The 17,328-nt window shown below is 36.0% G+C and overlaps 3 protein-coding genes across 3 annotated transcripts in view; 2 read left to right on the top strand and 1 right to left on the bottom strand.

Moving 5' to 3' along the window:
• Nucleotides 1–7,776, bottom strand: part of LOC21384821 (peroxisomal fatty acid beta-oxidation multifunctional protein AIM1) — a 24,614-nt gene extending 16,838 nt beyond the window's left edge. Inside the window, exons 1-18 of the mRNA XM_024168456.1 lie at nucleotides 7,535–7,776; nucleotides 7,362–7,433; nucleotides 7,124–7,186; nucleotides 6,947–7,003; nucleotides 6,736–6,803; nucleotides 6,547–6,628; nucleotides 6,405–6,460; nucleotides 5,733–6,035; nucleotides 4,622–4,708; nucleotides 4,224–4,398; nucleotides 3,866–3,987; nucleotides 3,490–3,653; nucleotides 2,837–3,091; nucleotides 2,550–2,671; nucleotides 2,227–2,348; nucleotides 1,915–2,063; nucleotides 1,300–1,452; nucleotides 436–564 (exon numbers count right to left, since the gene is read on the bottom strand). Of these exons, the coding sequence (XP_024024224.1) occupies nucleotides 436–564; nucleotides 1,300–1,452; nucleotides 1,915–2,063; nucleotides 2,227–2,348; nucleotides 2,550–2,671; nucleotides 2,837–3,091; nucleotides 3,490–3,653; nucleotides 3,866–3,987; nucleotides 4,224–4,398; nucleotides 4,622–4,708; nucleotides 5,733–6,035; nucleotides 6,405–6,460; nucleotides 6,547–6,628; nucleotides 6,736–6,803; nucleotides 6,947–7,003; nucleotides 7,124–7,186; nucleotides 7,362–7,433; nucleotides 7,535–7,628 (2,273 nt within the window). The 5' untranslated portion in view covers nucleotides 7,629–7,776. The remainder of the gene's footprint in view (nucleotides 1–435; nucleotides 565–1,299; nucleotides 1,453–1,914; nucleotides 2,064–2,226; nucleotides 2,349–2,549; nucleotides 2,672–2,836; nucleotides 3,092–3,489; nucleotides 3,654–3,865; nucleotides 3,988–4,223; nucleotides 4,399–4,621; nucleotides 4,709–5,732; nucleotides 6,036–6,404; nucleotides 6,461–6,546; nucleotides 6,629–6,735; nucleotides 6,804–6,946; nucleotides 7,004–7,123; nucleotides 7,187–7,361; nucleotides 7,434–7,534) is intronic.
• Nucleotides 7,777–8,156: 380 nt separating this feature from the next.
• LOC112092384 lies at nucleotides 8,157–9,821 on the top strand. The gene is made up of 3 exons (XM_024168458.1): nucleotides 8,157–8,399; nucleotides 8,684–8,802; nucleotides 9,661–9,821. Exons 1-3 carry the CDS (start codon nucleotides 8,242–8,244, stop codon nucleotides 9,678–9,680), a joined length of 297 nt encoding a protein of 98 aa, XP_024024226.1. The 5' UTR covers nucleotides 8,157–8,241; the 3' UTR covers nucleotides 9,681–9,821.
• A 2,725-nt stretch (nucleotides 9,822–12,546) lies between these two features.
• Nucleotides 12,547–16,073, top strand: LOC21384820 (proteinaceous RNase P 1, chloroplastic/mitochondrial). Its single transcript, XM_024168457.1, has 7 exons — nucleotides 12,547–14,373; nucleotides 14,465–14,554; nucleotides 14,667–14,848; nucleotides 14,969–15,089; nucleotides 15,241–15,309; nucleotides 15,431–15,560; nucleotides 15,698–16,073. Exons 1-7 carry the CDS (start codon nucleotides 12,550–12,552, stop codon nucleotides 15,889–15,891), a joined length of 2,610 nt encoding a protein of 869 aa, XP_024024225.1. The 5' UTR covers nucleotides 12,547–12,549; the 3' UTR covers nucleotides 15,892–16,073.
• Nucleotides 16,074–17,328: the final 1,255 nt, after the last annotated feature.

The following is a 17,328-nucleotide window of genomic DNA, read 5'->3' as shown; positions in this document are numbered from 1 at the left end:
CAATTGCCTTTTTTATATATAAGATTTTATATTATGCTTTTTAGGGATATTTCCTCTGTTTCTTAAATGAGATTTCATATTCGTTTCTAATAAAGCAAATAAACAAAAAAAGAAACGACATGTTTTGTTGTTAGCATGAACAAATGCCTTATTAAAAAGATATGTCGTATTATATATTGATTAAAAAGAGATGTTAAATATTTATTTACATGAACGAATATACATATATATTTATTAAACGGACATGTAGTATTAAAAAGAAGTTTTGCTTATTTCGTTGAAAAAAAAAGGAGGGAAAGTCATATTACTCTAAGCACTCAAGCGGTTTTAAGCTTACCTCCACTTACTCACCAGAACCCCTCTCTCTCACTCCCACCTCTTCTTATTCACCCATTCTCTGCAATTAAATTCTCTTCCTTTCTTCCTCACACCCACCGGTTCTTTGACACCGCCGTCGTCTTCTTCACACCCACCGGTTCTTTGCCGCCGCTCTCGCCATCAGACAAGCACTCACAGTCATCAAATCGAGGAAATAAGGTAACAATAAGCAACAAAGTAGTACGCCTAAGGTCAGAGATGTTGAAGAGACTTCCACATTACATGAATGTCAAGTTAGGAGAGAAGATCGATAATTATATACTAAAGTAGAGTTAGTCGTTTCAGGGGCTTGGGATAAATTAGACTCTATAATGTACGAATTAAGAAGGCGTGACCACTGATTTTGAAAAGAAAAATGCTTGTTCATGTCGTATTCGAAAGCATAAGAGTCTCAAGATTTATAATTAATGAAAACGATGTTTATTTCTGGTTGTTAATTTTTGTAGTTTTCCGTCATGTTGCTTACTATATATTATATATTCCTGATGTTTTTTTTTTTTGTCTCTCTCTCTTGTATGTTGAGTAACATTGAAAGGCTTTAGGAAGGAATCAAGATGATTACGTTCAGTAAATTTTAAGCACTAAGGTCTGGGGTTTGAACTACACGTAGTGATTATTGCTAGCTGATGGGGGGTGGGATCTGTTCTTGTATGGTAGCAAATGGGACTGTTTCTCCTCCCTTTTGCTTGTGTAAAAATAATTGGATCCCAAACGATGCATACTAGGTGTTTGTTAAAATGTCTGTCTTTACGTTCATCTCAAAACACTAGGTGTTCATTGTTTTAGGATGTTGTAACTATTATATTTTGGATCCTAAGTAGGAAATATAGAATTTAGGGCCCTTAGGAAGGAGTATTTATCTATACACGGTGGAAGCAATTCTTAAGCTCTAATAAAGCCAGTTAAAGAGAAGGGGGAAACCCGAGTGTCCTTACCAGCGATATGCCTTTTGTCGCTCGTTCTTCCAGATACCTTGATGGTTTAAAGAAGTCACCATATGCTTCAGACCATTTCTTTAGACTTGAATAAACATGCCTAGGTCCAACCATATCTGCCCAACAAACAATACCACCCCTGCAATAGAAGATAAGACTAATGTGAGATTATCACCACATTATTAGCTTGTGAGATACTAAAATTATGAAGACAACTTTCAGACAAAACAATTGAGCGTGTAATTTTTCAGCAACATGTGTATAAGAGGCATAAGAAATTCCATAGCTATAATTCAGAGTTGAAATTTGATCCAGAATAGTCCTTTCTACGATTGTTTTTTCCTCTCGTGTAGATTGTTTTTTCCACTCTCTGTTGCTTAAAAAATCTTGGTCATGGAAATGGAAAACAGTGGGCAGCGTTACAACTCACAACTCTGCCGTGGGAAGAACTCACAACGCACAAGCAGACAGAGATGATATTGAAGAATATACACAATTGTTCACCAGATTAAATGTCAAGAAAGTATTTAGAATGAATACTAAAAAAATGTTCTGCCATGTAACAAGTGAGTAGAAAGGTCATAGTCACAACACCACTCACCGGTAGGACGGGAAACTCATCCCAAGAACAGATGCAATGTCAAGGTCTGATGCTCGGACAACTATTCCTTCTTCCAAAACACGGCATGCCTCATTCACCACAGGAAAGAGTATCATCTCCACAATTTCTTGGTCTGTTACAGATATGGGCTGTCACCATGGTCCAATAAGAACATCAAGTACTATTCAATCGATGCTCAAAAAGAGATGAACTTGATTTTGTCTCTCAGTGTGTAAATCAACACACAATGAGCAAACTCATAACATGATCTTTACGAGTGGTGGTCTTTATATTGACGCAGACAAAGAATACCTTTTTGCCTGGCATAATGTTCGTGAGTTGCCGAGACTCCTCGATAATTGGCAGTATTGTCAGATCGGGCTTTGGCTGGCTTCCCTTTTCATAAATGTAATATCCTTTTCCATTGTTTTTACCTAAATGGCAGTAAGTTCAAAGAAAGCTAACATGATAAACGTAAAGCAATGCATAAAACGAATAGAACTGGGAAGAAATCATATGAATGTCAAAATGCCACAAGTTCAAAGAAAGCTAACATGATAAATTTATATAAAAGCATTCACAAAAACCAAAAGAAGTGGGAAGGATGCATATGAACACTATGAAGCTTATCTCACCATTTCTTCCGCTTTGCACTAAGAGCTCAATCAATGGTGACTTAAATGTTCGCTCAGGGAATGCATTAATAAATTCTTTTGAAGTTGAAATAAATACTCCATATCCCGCTAAGTCTTGAAGTCTGCATGTCAAGATCATTATATACAATCAAAATACGTTATCAGGAGATCTTTTAGATTATTTTTTGAGGTCTGTCAGAGCCGAAAAAAATCCAAAGCGCGGAATAGATTTTTGTCACATGTGAATAAATGTACAAAACAACTAGTTTTTCAAGAAAGAAAATTACTGGAATGGGCCCAGAGGGAGGCCAAACTTGGTGATCACCCTGTCAATTCTGAAAACGTCCACACCTAAATTGACCAAAATATGAGCTCCTTGCGAGTACGGGAAGAAAGTTCGATTAACTGCAAAGCCGGTGCAGTTCCCCACCACTACAGGAACCTTTTTTATGATTTTTCCAACCGTCATAAGATCAAGAATCACTTGTGGTGAAGTCTTCTCTGTCCGCACAATCTCGAGGAGAGGCATCACATGAGCGGGACTGCCATTAAAGAGTCACATCACCAAATACTCAGAGAAGAACACGTAAACATAGTCATGTGCTATTACTTAATGAAGATAGGACGCTTATCAAAGGCTTCTCAAAGAAAAGATCCCTAACAAAAGTTGTTTGTATACCACAATGCGTATACACATATTGCACGGTTATATTAGAGTAAATTTTAAAATATTGGAACTACTACTGTACAATATGCTTGGTTGATGGCACAAGACATGCTTCAGATTTATGCTATCAGTTCAGGAAACAATAACCGAGATGTCAACAGAAATCGACACTAAAGCATCTTCTAATACTTGTAATAACTAATAATTTTGTTAAGCTTTATTTTAGTTACAATATGGCAAGAATTAGTGGAAAATATGAAGGAGCCATCTTACCTGAAAAAATGTGCCCCCAAAATGCGATCTTGTGAACTTGTTTTTTCCCCAACTAGACGAAGGTCAATGGTAGATGTATTACTTGCCAATATGCAGTGAGAAGGGCAAGCTTTCTCAATTTCACTAAATATTGTTTGCTTAAGAGAGATGTTTTCAATAACAGCCTGCATTTGAAAAAGAACTCTATTAAAGTACTTCCTATTAGCAAGGCACTAAAAACATAAAGACTAAATGATTTACAAGATTTCTCAGCATCATTAAATGTGCAAGATATTAAGTAGGGAGCAGACATAATCACAAGAACTCATTTAACGTTTAACATTGACTCCTGAAAATTACATTCCAAATTATATGATGCAATTGAAATATGAGCTACCTCTATGACCATATCAACGTCTCTAAATTCTGTGTAATCCAGAACACCTTTAAGTAGTGAGAGTGCCTTGTCTGCCTTATCCCGTGGGAGCTTCCCTTTTGATACCAAGACCTGAACATTTGCTGGATTAGGAACAGGCAAACAAAGAAACAACAATGGTCACTTTTCTGATAAAAGAGTGAATTCTAATGTAATATATAAACCTATCCTCCTTGCAGTCTAAGGACTATCCAGGTTAACTTTTCTAGCAATGAGCACGTATACAAAATGAATAAATACAAAATCATTGCCACCATTCATCATCATAAACATACCATAAAATGTAAGCCTGAAGAGGAACCTGTATAAAAAAACCCACCTTCTATCATTTTTCTGCCCTTTAGAAGATATTCATTATTGATTTCCTTGAGAACAACACTAATATTGCTCAGAATAAAAGCTGTAGCTATGCCGGAGCCCATCAGACCTCCTCCAATGATAGCAACCTTCTTTATGGGCCTTGGTTTAAGCCCTATATCAGTAACCTTTGGTACCTGTTTTAGTTGTAGGTTGCAAACATGGTGAGAAACAAAAAGAGGCGCTGCAATACAGAAATTATTCAAGAAAAACTAACCAAAGGAAAACAATTAAAACTAATGCAATAAATCAATTCATTTTACCAACGATAAGATCCACCAAATCATTGATCTTCGAAATTTGAAGTTAAGAAATACATAAAGGAGGGAAAAAAAGGCAGTGCTAGTATGAACCTTGTACCTTAGACGTCGCACGTTGTGCAAAGAAGACATGAACAAGACCTTTTGAGGTGTCTGATAGAACCAACTTCTTAAAATCTCTTGCTTCCTGCAATGAAAATACAGCTACTAGCATAGTCATAAACAGGTGGCACGACTTGCTTCAAAATATTTAGTAACAAAAGCTTGTGAACCAAGCATGTTTGTTTCTCAACATAGGATGAAGCACACATGTTGCCAGGTGATAGGCAGAGGCTGTTAAAGAGATTGTAATATGTCTCTACACAATTTTTTGGCTGAAAAAATCACGAAAAACAGCAGCAAGTATTGCACAAGCGCTGCAGCGCATTCTACATGCGCTGCAGCAGGAAACTGCACATTTTGGTATAGTTGACACTGCAGGATCCACTGCAGCGCCCAAAGTGGGCGCCACAGCGCCTGTGACGCACGCTGTAGCGCACAGGTAGCGCACTGCAGCGCGTCTTCTGCTTCCGTTTGGGTCTTTTCGTTCGGGCCTAAGCGCTGCAGCGCCCGGAAGGTCCTGCTGTAGCGCCTATATCAGTTATAGTGCAATTTTATTTTATGTGATTTGAATTGTGCCGAATCATTGCAACAATTTGTGATATGTTTTCATACATTTTTGAATACTTATTAGCAATAGACATATCTATTGTAATAGATGCATTAATACATGAACAGATACCTCTATTTTGAAACGGTACCTCTATGTGAACGGTTGTGATATTTGAAGAGGATGTGTTCATTCATGAAATGGCATCTCTGTCTTTATTAACTCTTCAGAAAATTTATAGACTTAATTCATGTTCTGGAACACAATATTGTTGCTAGATATTGTGTTCAAGGGTTTATCGTATTTTGGGGGTAATTTGTAATAGAAACTCATTAGCAAATTTTGAGAAGTGAATGCAAATAAAACCTTAAAGGAAAGTATTCCTATACGCCTCAAACCCTCTTGTTTTCTGCATTCTTTTCATCCTCTACACTCAAATTCTCCAACAGAGGCAGTACTATGAAAGACGCATAGACATATATATATATATATATATATATATATATATATATATATATAACTATCACAAGAAACCAAAACCAAAGTACCATTAGAACATTACCTTTAGAACTCCGCTGTATCCTCCATGAACAATCCCGTCCTCGATGACCTCAAGACACACCTGGTGCTGAGGCATGTTTGGAGCAGTTTTCCTGGCTTTTTGCCGGGCAACTTTCAGTATGTCACGTGCTTCAGACAGGGAGCCAATCTTGTCTGTCCGATGAAGGGAACGTAACCACGGTTTGCGCCTCTCTGCAATGCCTAAAGCCCACAGCCTTGATACTTTCAGCAACTCCTCAGAAGACACAATGGAATCAATAAGACCAAGCTTCTTCCCTTCTTCAGAAAGTATTGGTTTTGATGACTGAAAAAAATTGCATATGTTACTGAATTGCAGTGAATAAAACATAAAACTAGCAAGTCAAGACATTAAATGTGAAATAGTATATCTTTATGCTACAACAAACAAAAGTAAAACCAGAAAACACAATACTCCTCTTTTTTTTTTCTTTGTTTTATTTATTTATTTATTCTTTTGTTCCTCTCAACAGTTTCAACCCATTAAAATGATTCATTCAACAAAATTTATTCTCACTCCCCTTTAAAAATCTATCTCAAATTGGAGAGCAAAGGAAAACAGGTACATGTTCCATTAATAACAGAACTAAGGAAGGAACCAAGGAAAAATAAAAGGAATGAAGGGAAATGAAGGGAAATGAAGGAGGTAGTTTACCAGCATCATTTCAACTGCCTTTGACAGCCCAATAAGCCTTGGAAGACGCTGCGTGCCTTACAAACAGAAACCATTCTTTTAATAACTCAGTGAATACTTATGATTTGAGAACTCAGAAATTGATGTGTATGAGGCAATTTACCTCCGAACCCCGGAATAATACCAAGTGAAAGCTCTGGCAAGCCAAGTTGAGCTCTGGGAGCTGAAACACGAGCATGGCATCCCTGCAAGAGGTCAACTAGAATTATGCATTTGTAAAATATAAACACTATCACAATAAAGTTATGCACCAAAAAACTTGGGATGTTGATGCTGGGCTACAAAAACAAACCATTGCTAATTCTAGGCCGCCTCCAAGAGCAAGTCCTTCTATGGCAGCAACAATTGGTTTCTTGGAATCTATGGTTACAAAACAAGAAAGCAATTTAAATATCCATAATTTGTAAAAGTTTAAATGAAAAAATAAGTCCTTTATTTGCAAAAATAAAAAATAAAAAAATAATAATAATAAAACTACGATCGAGTTAAGGTTGTGTAGTGACCTTCAATCACGTTGACCACAAGATCAACAGAAACATCAGGCATAAGCGAAACATCCCCTGCCACGCCAAACAATACACGAAACTGAATTTATCAATTCACCAGTTCAAGTTCTATCTTCCAACTAACAAAAAAATTCCACCGAACAGACTACAAAGCAAAGTCGATTATTCGCATACCGGTCTTGTGAACTTTCTCGAAAACGTTAATGTCAAACCCACCCGAAAATCTCCCTCCTTTGCCTTCATTGAATGACAAAAAACCATAAACAATAATCAGAACACACTATCTTAAACGCAAAATGAAAAAGAAAAAAGGAAATCAAATACATAGTTCTAGAGCAAAATAATAAATAAACTCTAATATATTCCAAAGAATCTAACAAAACAACAGTCAAACACCATATATATAGCTCACCAGTCAAAACAATAGCTCTCACATCATTTCTCCTCGTCGCCTCATCGAACTTTTCCTTCAATCCAGCGATGACTACACCACGAAAACCAAAAATCGCATAAAAACAAACCAGAAAAAAATGGATCAGAGAAGAAGACGACGAACAAAGCTCGGAAATTCAGCTCGGGGCTTACTGGGAATTGCCAAGGCGTTAACAGGCGGATTCGAGATGGCGATGACAGCGACGCCGTCGTTTCCGACCTCCATGGTGACAGTAGCCCTAGCCATGGCGTTTCCGAGAAGATAAAGATGAAGATGAATATGAAGAAGATCAAAAGAACAGCTTTGGTTTTTCTTTCCACGCTGATAAATATCGCAGGAAAAAGCTTTTATTATATTGATATTGATATTTTTTTGTTTTGTTTTTTTTATGAGCTTTTTGTTTCCTTTTTTGTTCTTAAAGAAGGAATATAAAACACTATTATATTAAATTACGCCATGTCACCGTCGTTGTCGTGTTGACACTTTCACTCTGAGATCAGATTCAGATTAGTGGTTGTTAAGGTTATTTGTCTGTATACGTGGAATAATCCGATTGCACTATTTTCGGTATAAAAGTAACTGCACATTAGGTGTGAAAGAGACTTGGGTATAGCCAATAATATTGCTTTAACTTTTGCTACCTGTGGAAGATCCCTGTGGTTGAACCTCACTAGATTATAGAACCCACTGATACAGTTACACACGGCATCTTTCACCCAAAGGCCGTCGTTTAAAATCCAATTGTCGTTACGGGATCGCATGCGACGTCGTTTATCTCAGCAAGTTTCGGACCTCCAAAACCTAAATACGATACAGAGGAAAGGGTGAGAACTGAGAAGAGTACAAGAGAGTGCCTCCAATGGCGTCGTCGAGAGTCTTTTCCAGGTTTTCGTCTAGATTACGGTCTTTCTCTCTCAATACGAACAAGAATTCGACGGCGCCGGAGTTCTCTCCGCTCAAATCGACCTCTCGCTCCGAGACGTCTCTCTCCGCTAGACGCATTTCTCGCATTTCGAGGTTAGATTTCTGCTTCTCGTTTTTTTCTGTTTGGTTTCCGAGAAACTGAAGGAAAATTTTCACCTTGTAAAGATTATACCTTGATTTTAGCTCTAAAACACTAATAAATGAGAAAAATTAGTCCCTTTAGTGAGCTGGAGTGAAAAAACTTTGGTTACTATTCTGTAGCTTTTCGGCTTTCTTTATGAACCAAACAGGCGAAGGATGAGAAAAATCTCAACTTTTGATTTTTTTTTTCCGTATGTTTATTGTATTAAAAATCTTAATTTGTATGGTATTATCAGATTACCACTGCAATTGAGCAGCTTGGAATCAACGATGCCATTACACAGTGCAGTGGCTTCAGCCAGATTAGTATCGAGCTTGTCAATGGAATCTCAGAGCTGGGGATTGGTTCCTAATGGTCTGTCTCTCTCTCTCTCTCTCATTGACTAAAAGATGATTATGCTTGAAGGTCTTAGGTAATCTAAGCTAACTAGATTCTCCCATAGATCAGTGAAAAAATAGTGACGATATCAAAGATTAGATTTTTTGAAAGATTTTAAGGTGAGAGTTGATTTAGAATTAGATTTAGACCTTTATATGCGTTTAGTGGAGGACAATACTAAATGGGTTTGACTCGAAATTTTTCCATCGACTCTTTGAGTAGTGTTCGGTGTTTTGTCTTTTTTTTTTTATTAATAATTTCTTGGGTGGTCCATAATCGCATTGTCTTGATTGCGGAAATAATATAAAGATCTATTATCAAATGTGAATTGGAATGTAAAACAAAAAATTAAAGTGGAAGTCGCTTTGTTGATTGATCTTAGTTATTTATAGGGTGGGGAGTCTGGGGACTATTTGAAAAGGAGAGAGAGAGAGAGAGGTGTTGGAGTATTTGATGATTGAAAAATTGTAAGTGGTGGAACCTACATTAGCAGCACGATGAGAAACTTCCTTTTTCCTAAAGGCCCTTGATCTTAGTGACCAAATGGGAAAGAAAAAATATCTTGTTTTTTGTCTAACCTTAATTGAAGAACATTGTGCTTTTTTCTCCTGAATAATAAGGAGATATTGACGTGTCTGCTGAATGTTGCAACACATGCAATAGATGAATAGACCATGAATTAACAAAGAATTTCTTTCTAACTATAGCAAGATGATGATGTGGTGTGAATCAACATTAAACGGTTCTAAGTCGGTCTTTTTGTTTGTCAAGTAGATCATGTTTTTCTCTTATGTGAAGTTTTATATTCTAACGCTTTTGATTTCTGTGTTTCAGGACTTTCGATGCCTTTTTAACAGTATTCCTGTGACAAGTTTTCTATTTTGATTGCTTTGTTGGTCTTATTCTTATATGGACATTTTGCTTTGAAAATGTTGTTAGAGGCTTAAGAATCAAGTGGTCTGGATTCTTTTTCTAATTGAGTTTTCTTTTTTTTTGATGGAATGTTTATCTGGACCCCCTATCGGTTGATCTTCATTTCCTTTCCTGAATGTCTCTTCTTTGGGAGGTACAAAGATGAAAGTCTTAGTGCCCGTAAAACAACAAAGAGAACGGAGTTTTTTTTTATTACGTTGTATGGAGTTTTGTGTATTAAATTCGTTTGTTAATTTCATATTTGCCCGCCAAAGAATAGGGCTTTCTTTGCCTCTTTTAGCTTAAAATGGCACAAAACTCCCTCTCGCAAGCTTACTTATGTTGCCAACTCTAATAATTACATTATAGTGGCATTGAAAATTTGACGAACAGAACAGGTGAGTCATAGCAAACAAGGGTTGTTTATGGCCCTGGCCCCAAATTAAGTGAGTTTTAGCCAAAAAAATCATACCCCGAGTCAGCTAAGAAAGAGAGCGGCCCCAAATTCCCAAGTTTATGAGGAGGTCAAAATGTGTATATCAATTAGCTACAGTTAGGATTCTTCAAACTTCTAAGTATATCTAAAATTGTTGGGACTGCGGTTGACGTATTTTTCTTAATGGATATTTGGTTTATATATTTAGAACTATAATTCAGAATCATTTTTTATTTGTGTGTATTTTTTTTTTTTAGAAAAAACACTGTAACAAACTATGAATGGCATGAATCTTCATACTAAACGTCCTTAATGTATTCTAAATACCATGTTTTTCTCTTTTGTATTTATCATTGCACCAAATTCAAAATAAGAGCGTTTCATTCCTAATAGTAATATAAATCGGAAATGCCACAATCTTATTAAAATGAAATGCCCAATAGTTCGTGAACCATGTTATATATATATGTCCCTCCAAATAATGTATTTTATATATGAATACTTAATATGTATTAAAATATTTACTCATACCTTACAAAATCTACTCACATATTATAATGAATGATTATTAAATTGATCATTAATAAAATGTTTTTTTTTTTTTAATTTCAAATAGAGTTACAATAAATTTTTAAAAACATCAATCCCAATAGTTGGCATATAACTTATATAGCACTCCTGAAGCCAAGAATCAAGTTTTTTTCTTTTCCAAGAATCAATTGGGACCAATAGAATAATTATTCTTAAAAAAAAAAGGAAAAGAAAAACAGAATTTGGCTTCATTTCCTTTCAAAACATAGTTAGCAATTAACTATCTAATAAATAAAATCAGAAATTTAACTTGCTAGCAAGGGTGTTCGCGGTTGGTTTGGGTGGTTTTTTTTTTTTTTTAGAAACCGCCAATTAAATTAAAAATATTTTTTTCTTTTGGGCGGTTTGTGCTACTCGATATTTTTGACAAAAACCAAATTGAACTAACTCACTCATAAGCAGTTTATGATGTTTAAGTTTAAGACTAAAAAAATTTCAATTATTTATAAAAATTATAAAATCATTAAACAATAAAAATAAAAGAAGATTCAAGTTTATAATATAACTTAAAAATAACAAATGTCTAACAGTTCACTATTTAAAGTTTTAATACAAACCAACAAAAATATGATAGGGTGTATTTAATAAGTGTAGAACTTTTATTATGACCACTAAAAATTAAAATAAATATAGAATAACATTTTAAAATTTAAAAAATTATATATATATTTTTAACGGATTATTAGGCGGTTTGGACGGTTTGGGGAGTCCAAACCATAAACCAAACCGCTCAAAAAAATTAAATTAAAAAATCGATTAAACCACTCAATAATTTAAAAATAATAACGATTTGGTGCGATTTAATTTGAATTGACCGGTTTTCGTGATTTGACGGATTTTGTGAGTACCCTACTTGCTAGTTGGGACAAATTGAAAAGGCTTACCCAGTCTGCCGAAAACGAAAGCGTTATTGTAATATTCGGAATTTAGTTGTTCTTTTGCAACGGAACTCAAAAAAATTTTGAACTCAAGTTACAACTTTATTCAAGTTCATGTTCTTTTATAAAATTTGAGTTTGAACTCGAGTTTATGGCTAAACTCGAGTTCAAGTTTCCCCTTCAACTCGAGTTCATAAACTCGAACTCAAGTTAAATGAACAATATTTTTTCTATTCTTAAAAATGTCACAACATTCTCGTTTTAATTCTGATTGAGATGATTTTTTATGCATTTACAACGAAAAGACGAATAAAACCCCACCCATATACCGTATTAAAATTTTTCATTACCATTGAGTTTTTATTAAAATACTATCTAAATATAAATTTAAGTTTTAACCCACCCAAACACAAACTCAAAAAGATTCCCCCGTTCTTTTCGCAGATTCGAGTTTAGAATTTGAGTTTTGCTACAGTAAAAAGCTCTCATAAATGATCACATCTAACTTTTTTGTTAAAGTAAAAAGCTCTCACATAACATCACATCTCAACTCGAATTAGCGAACCGAACGGGCCCTGAATTCAAATCACAACTCAAATGTGCACATCCAAACACAAACTCAAGTTATAACTTCAACTCCAGTTATAACTCAAACTCAATTTAAAATCATCACTCAAGTCACCTTAACTTAAAAAAAAAAAAAAAAAAGCAAAAGAACACCCTTATTTTCCACTATAAAAACTTCCATACCCAATCCCATACACTGAAATTTTATTTTTATTTCAAAATAATGCTTTTAAATGTATTAATATTCATGTATATTATTCTATCAAAAAAAAAAAATTTCATACATATTAATACCATATCAGCTTTGATATAGGGCCCTTCCAGTTCCAACGGCCACACATGGCCTCCTCCTCCTCCTCCACCTTCAACTATCTGCAGCAAAAGCACCAACCTTTTCCCTTCACTCTCTGTAAGTATCCTTGCACTCTCAATGTTTTTAACTTCCATTACTCAACCCGTTTTCTAATTTTCTCACCTCCCAAACAACTTCTTCTAGTTAGAGAAAATGTTAGCCGTGTTGTTGCTGCAAAGTTGTCTGCCACAGACCATGAACCATCATACACAAAAACCATAAATTCGAGAACTTTTAAAGAAAACAGAATTGTGTTTCCTAAAAAATCTGGGAAAAAGTATGTTAGTTCAGTGGCGGAGGAAAAAAGGATAGAAAATAATGGTATTAAGTTCACCAAGGGAAAAACTACGAAGAGAGAACAGAATTCAAGAAAGCTGAGGGAAATGGGTGATGGGAATTCTTCTGTGATGTCTACAGATAAGAATATGGCGGTGAAATCTTTGGGGAGTACGGAAAGTAAAGTTAGGAATGTGAAAAGCCGAAAGCAGATGGGGGAAGAGAGAGAGAAGGGAAAAGGGTCTAAGAAAAGTAAGACAGATTCTCAAGAAGTTCGGTTGAGAGTTGGATTGGATATGTGCTCAAAGAGAGGAGATGTCATGAGCGCAATTGAGTTCTATGATTTGGCTCAAAGAGAAGGAATCAAGCTTGGGCAGTACCATTATACTGTGTTATTATATCTTTGTTCTTCTGCTGCTGTTGGTGTTGTTCGCCCCGCTAAAAGTGGGAGCGGCTCTCGGACTTTGAATGATTTAGACTCGTCCGATGAAGTGTCCACTTTGAGCTCTGTGGATTTGGATAAATCTAGGATGAGTTCGGATGGTAGGGAGTTGGATGAATCGGTTTCTGACAATGGATATCTGATTGAGAGTAGTAGAAGTGGTGGGACCGGTGACAATGTTGAGTTAAATTCTAGTAATAGGAGAGATGTCAATTTTGATGGTACTTTCAGTGAGAAGGAGAAGCTGAACTGGTTTTCTAATGGGTTTGTGAAGCGAAATTACCGAGTCCTGGATGGACTTAGTAAGCCTGCAGAAAGTGATGAAGATTCTTCAGATGAGAAAGATGGAAACAAGAACCAAGAAGATCAAAAGATACGGGTCGATGAAGATTTAAAGGAATATGCGCGCCAGAGGGGATTTGAAATCTATGAGAAGATGCGCCTGGATAACATCCCGATGAATGAAGCGGCGTTGACTTCTGTGGCCAGAATGGCAATGTCAATGGGTAATGGGAACATGGCATTTGACATGGTGAAGCAAATGAAGTCACTCGGGATAAATCCAAGGTTGCGTTCCTACGGTCCTGCTTTGTCCGCCTTCTGTAGCAGTGGAGATATTGATAAAGCATTTGATGTCGAGGAACATATGTTGGAGCATGGTGTCTATCCAGAAGAGCCTGAATTGCAGGCCCTTTTGAGAGTTAGTGTAGGAGTGGGTAAGGGTGACAAAGTGTACTATTTGCTTCATAAACTAAGAGCAAGTGTGAGAAAGGTCTCGCCCTTAACTGCAGATTTGCTAGTAAGTTGGTTTAACAGCAAAGCAGCTTCAAGAGTGGGGAAAACAAAAGGGGACAAAAGATTGATAAAGAAGTCGATTCTTAATGGAGGCGGAGGATGGCACGGCCAGGGCTGGTTGGGAAGGGGAAAGTGGTCTGTGTTGCGAACAACTGTTGGAGCTGAAGGGCTGTGCAAATGCTGTGGGGAGAAATTGGCTATTATTGACCTTGATCCGAAAGAAACAGAGAACTTTGCCGAATCAGTGGCTTCTATAGCCATAGAGAGAGAGAGGCATTCAAGCTTTCAGAAATTTCAAGTATGCAAGTCCCTTTGACAATTCTTATTGATACTCTTTGTGTTTTATGGGTTAGTCTTTAAGGTTGACAGAACAAAGTTTCGATTTGCAGAAATGGCTCGATTATTATGGTCCTTTTGAAGCAGTTGTTGATGGAGCAAATGTTGGACTTTTCAGCCAGAAGAGATTCATGCCATCCAAGGCAAGTTTTGCCATGGCCTTAACAAAATGTAGGATACTAATATTTATAACATCCGTCTTCCTGTTCTTATAGTGATTGTCATAAGCGTTTCCTTTCATGATGGATTTTGTAGATCAATGCTGTTTCTAATGGTATAAGACCGAAGCTTCCCTCAAAGAAATGGCCACTCATTGTTTTGCATAACAGACGTATAACTGGACCTAAGATGGATGAACCATTCAACAGGGCATTGATCGACAAGTGGCGAAATGCTGATGCAATCTACGCAACACCTACTGGGTCGAACGACGATTGGTAAGAAACATGATGTCATAGTACTGATTGTGCAATTTGTTTTTGTTTGAAGAAATGATTTTACTGTCAAATTTTTGCATGATGCATCTGCATTTTATGTTCCGTGATTATTTGCTTCAGGTATTGGTTATATGCAGCTATAAAGTTCAAGTGCTTAATCGTGACGAACGACGAGATGAGAGACCATACGTTTCAACTTCTTGGAAATGATTTCTTCCCCAGATGGAAAGAAAGACACCAAGTCAGTAAAGCTCTTCTGAGCCAACCTTTTTATTCTCCTTTGTAGGTTGTACAAGCTATATCCAATTGGTCACTCGGTCCAATTTCATATTCTTCAGTTTCATATTCTAACACACAATTGTCCTAACAAAATGTGTCTTTCCTGACATAAGGTTCGTTTTAGTTTTTCTGATGCTGGTCCAGAATTTCATATGCCACCTCCTTGTTCTGTTGTAATCCAAGTAAGAACTAAACTCCAAGCTTGTCCATTCTATGTATGAATAGAACTATTAAGAAAAGGTTGTTCATGCGTGTATGTTCATATTCATGTCTTTCAACATTTGGTGAATTTTTTTTTCTCAGGAATCAGAGAAAGGCCACTGGCATATACCTATTTCATCAGAACATGAATATGACATAGAGAGACCTTGGTTGTGTATCATGCGTGCCAAATCACGTGTGACCAGACAAGATACTAAAACTAGATCTGAAGGTAATTTCTAAGTGGAATCAATTGTTGAATTTATTTCAACATTTGGTTTTTTTGTGTTCTTTTAAAAATACCTTTCTATGTCGAGAGTACATTTTGCAAAGACTCCACCATAACAAGTGATTTGCATTCATGGACAGCTGTGGAAACAAAGACCAAGCCAAAGCCATCCAACAATGGCAACCCCAAAAGCACAAGTCCTCCATCAGAGGAAATCTACAAGCATCTCAGAGATATTTTGTCGGGGTCAACGATCTCGGATGATCACTCAATCCTACCAGCAATAGAGCTTGCAGAGAAGGTTGGTGGATGTACCATTGATTTTCAGATATAAAGGGCCACGGGAATATCTTCTTCAGTCCCACAAGGACCAAGAGCCTTTTTTTCACGTCGTTTCCTAAAAGTTGCTTTTGGCTTCCCGAGCCAGTGAATTTCTAGATGTAATCCCTTCAGTGGTTGAGAAAAGCTGATGCATCTCTCCTTTTTTTTTTTTTTTTTTTTAGGAGCACTAATTTATGCGGGGGGTTTTGGTATCCAATGATTTAATCCTTGTATTGAGTTTCTCTTTATCTGGGGTAATTTTTTTTTTCCCCCCTCATGGGATCTGTCGCTTGGCTGTAATTTATTGTATTTTTAAGATAAAATGAGTCCAATTCTTTTTGACAATCTGACCTAGTGGACAAAAATAAAAAAAAATAAAAAATCAAGTTGTCTTTTGGGTTAACCAACCTAGGAAATTAAAGGGAGAAATAAGAAAATAGGCCAAGACTTGAGATGAATTAAAATTAATAGGTCAATAGTTTACATAAGTTAATAAATAGGTTAAATTATTATTTTCGTCCATAACTTGTCTGGTCATAAACCATAACTTGACAGGTTATTCACGGTTTTTATCCATAACTTGTCTGGCTATGAACCATAACTTGATAAATTTATCCATAACTTATCTGATTATGAACCATAACTTAACAAGTTATGGCCTATTACCTATATACTTTTTTAAGTTTTTCATATTGACATATTTTCTGAAATTAAATTGTAGGCCCTAAAGGGAATTACAAGTTTCAGAGACCAAAGGTTATGAACCATAACTTGACAAGTTATTGTAGGTTATTCACGGTTTTTATCCATAACTTGTCTGGCTATGAACCATAACTTGATAAATTTATCCATAACTTATCTGATTATGAACCATAACTTAACAAGTTATGGCCTATTAATTTCTAAAACTAAAAATTAACCTATATACTTTTTTAAGTTTTTCATATTGGCATATTTTCTGAAATTAAATTGTAGGCCCTAAAGGGAATTACAAGTTTCGGAGACCAAATCATGTTATTATTATTATTACAAAGCTGTCAACAAAGATTTACTGGAGTTAATGCAATGGTTTGGTTGCTTGATTGTTTCATCATAAAATCATGAGACAATGCCACCACAGTACTACAAAACTTGTCACTCACTGACTGGACAATTATTTGTATATATTTTAAAATATTCTCCTCTTTATCAGAAAGTGAATGAAAAGGTAACGAACGCGAAATCACGGGACTGAAACTATATTTGTCATTTTGCTCCTTTTTCTCTTTTGTTTGTTCCAATGCTTGAGATGATTTTGGAGTTTATTTGCTTTATGGGGTTTTGTTGTTTCCTCACTACAAGTGAGTGTCTCACGAGCCTCCAGTCACCGACTTGTCCCTCTCTCTCTCTCTCTCTCTACACGTATACATATATATATTTATGTGTGTGTATCTATATATATATATATATA

This window comes from Morus notabilis, unplaced genomic scaffold (assembly GCF_000414095.1).
Source record: "Morus notabilis unplaced genomic scaffold, ASM41409v2 Scaffold2445, whole genome shotgun sequence".
NCBI classification, from domain to species: Eukaryota; Viridiplantae; Streptophyta; class Magnoliopsida; order Rosales; family Moraceae; genus Morus; species Morus notabilis.
The sequence above is the reverse complement of the archived record's forward strand: the minus strand, read 5'-3'. Positions and strand labels throughout refer to the sequence as shown.

Bases quoted from the DNA above. Each gene is read 5' to 3' on its own strand.
- LOC112092384 (XM_024168458.1), top strand. From the start codon at position 8,242: ATGGCGTCGTCGAGAGTCTTTTCCAGGTTTTCGTCTAGATTACGGTCT. The intron at 8,400-8,683 runs GTTAGATTTCTG...TGGTATTATCAG, and splicing joins CGCATTTCTCGCATTTCGAG to ATTACCACTGCAATTGAGCA. The intron at 8,803-9,660 runs GTCTGTCTCTCT...TCTGTGTTTCAG, and splicing joins CTGGGGATTGGTTCCTAATG to GACTTTCGATGCCTTTTTAA.
- LOC21384820 (XM_024168457.1), top strand. From the start codon at position 12,550: ATGGCCTCCTCCTCCTCCTCCACCTTCAACTATCTGCAGCAAAAGCAC. The intron at 14,555-14,666 runs GCAAGTTTTGCC...TGGATTTTGTAG, and splicing joins AGAGATTCATGCCATCCAAG to ATCAATGCTGTTTCTAATGG. The intron at 14,849-14,968 runs GTAAGAAACATG...TATTTGCTTCAG, and splicing joins ACTGGGTCGAACGACGATTG to GTATTGGTTATATGCAGCTA.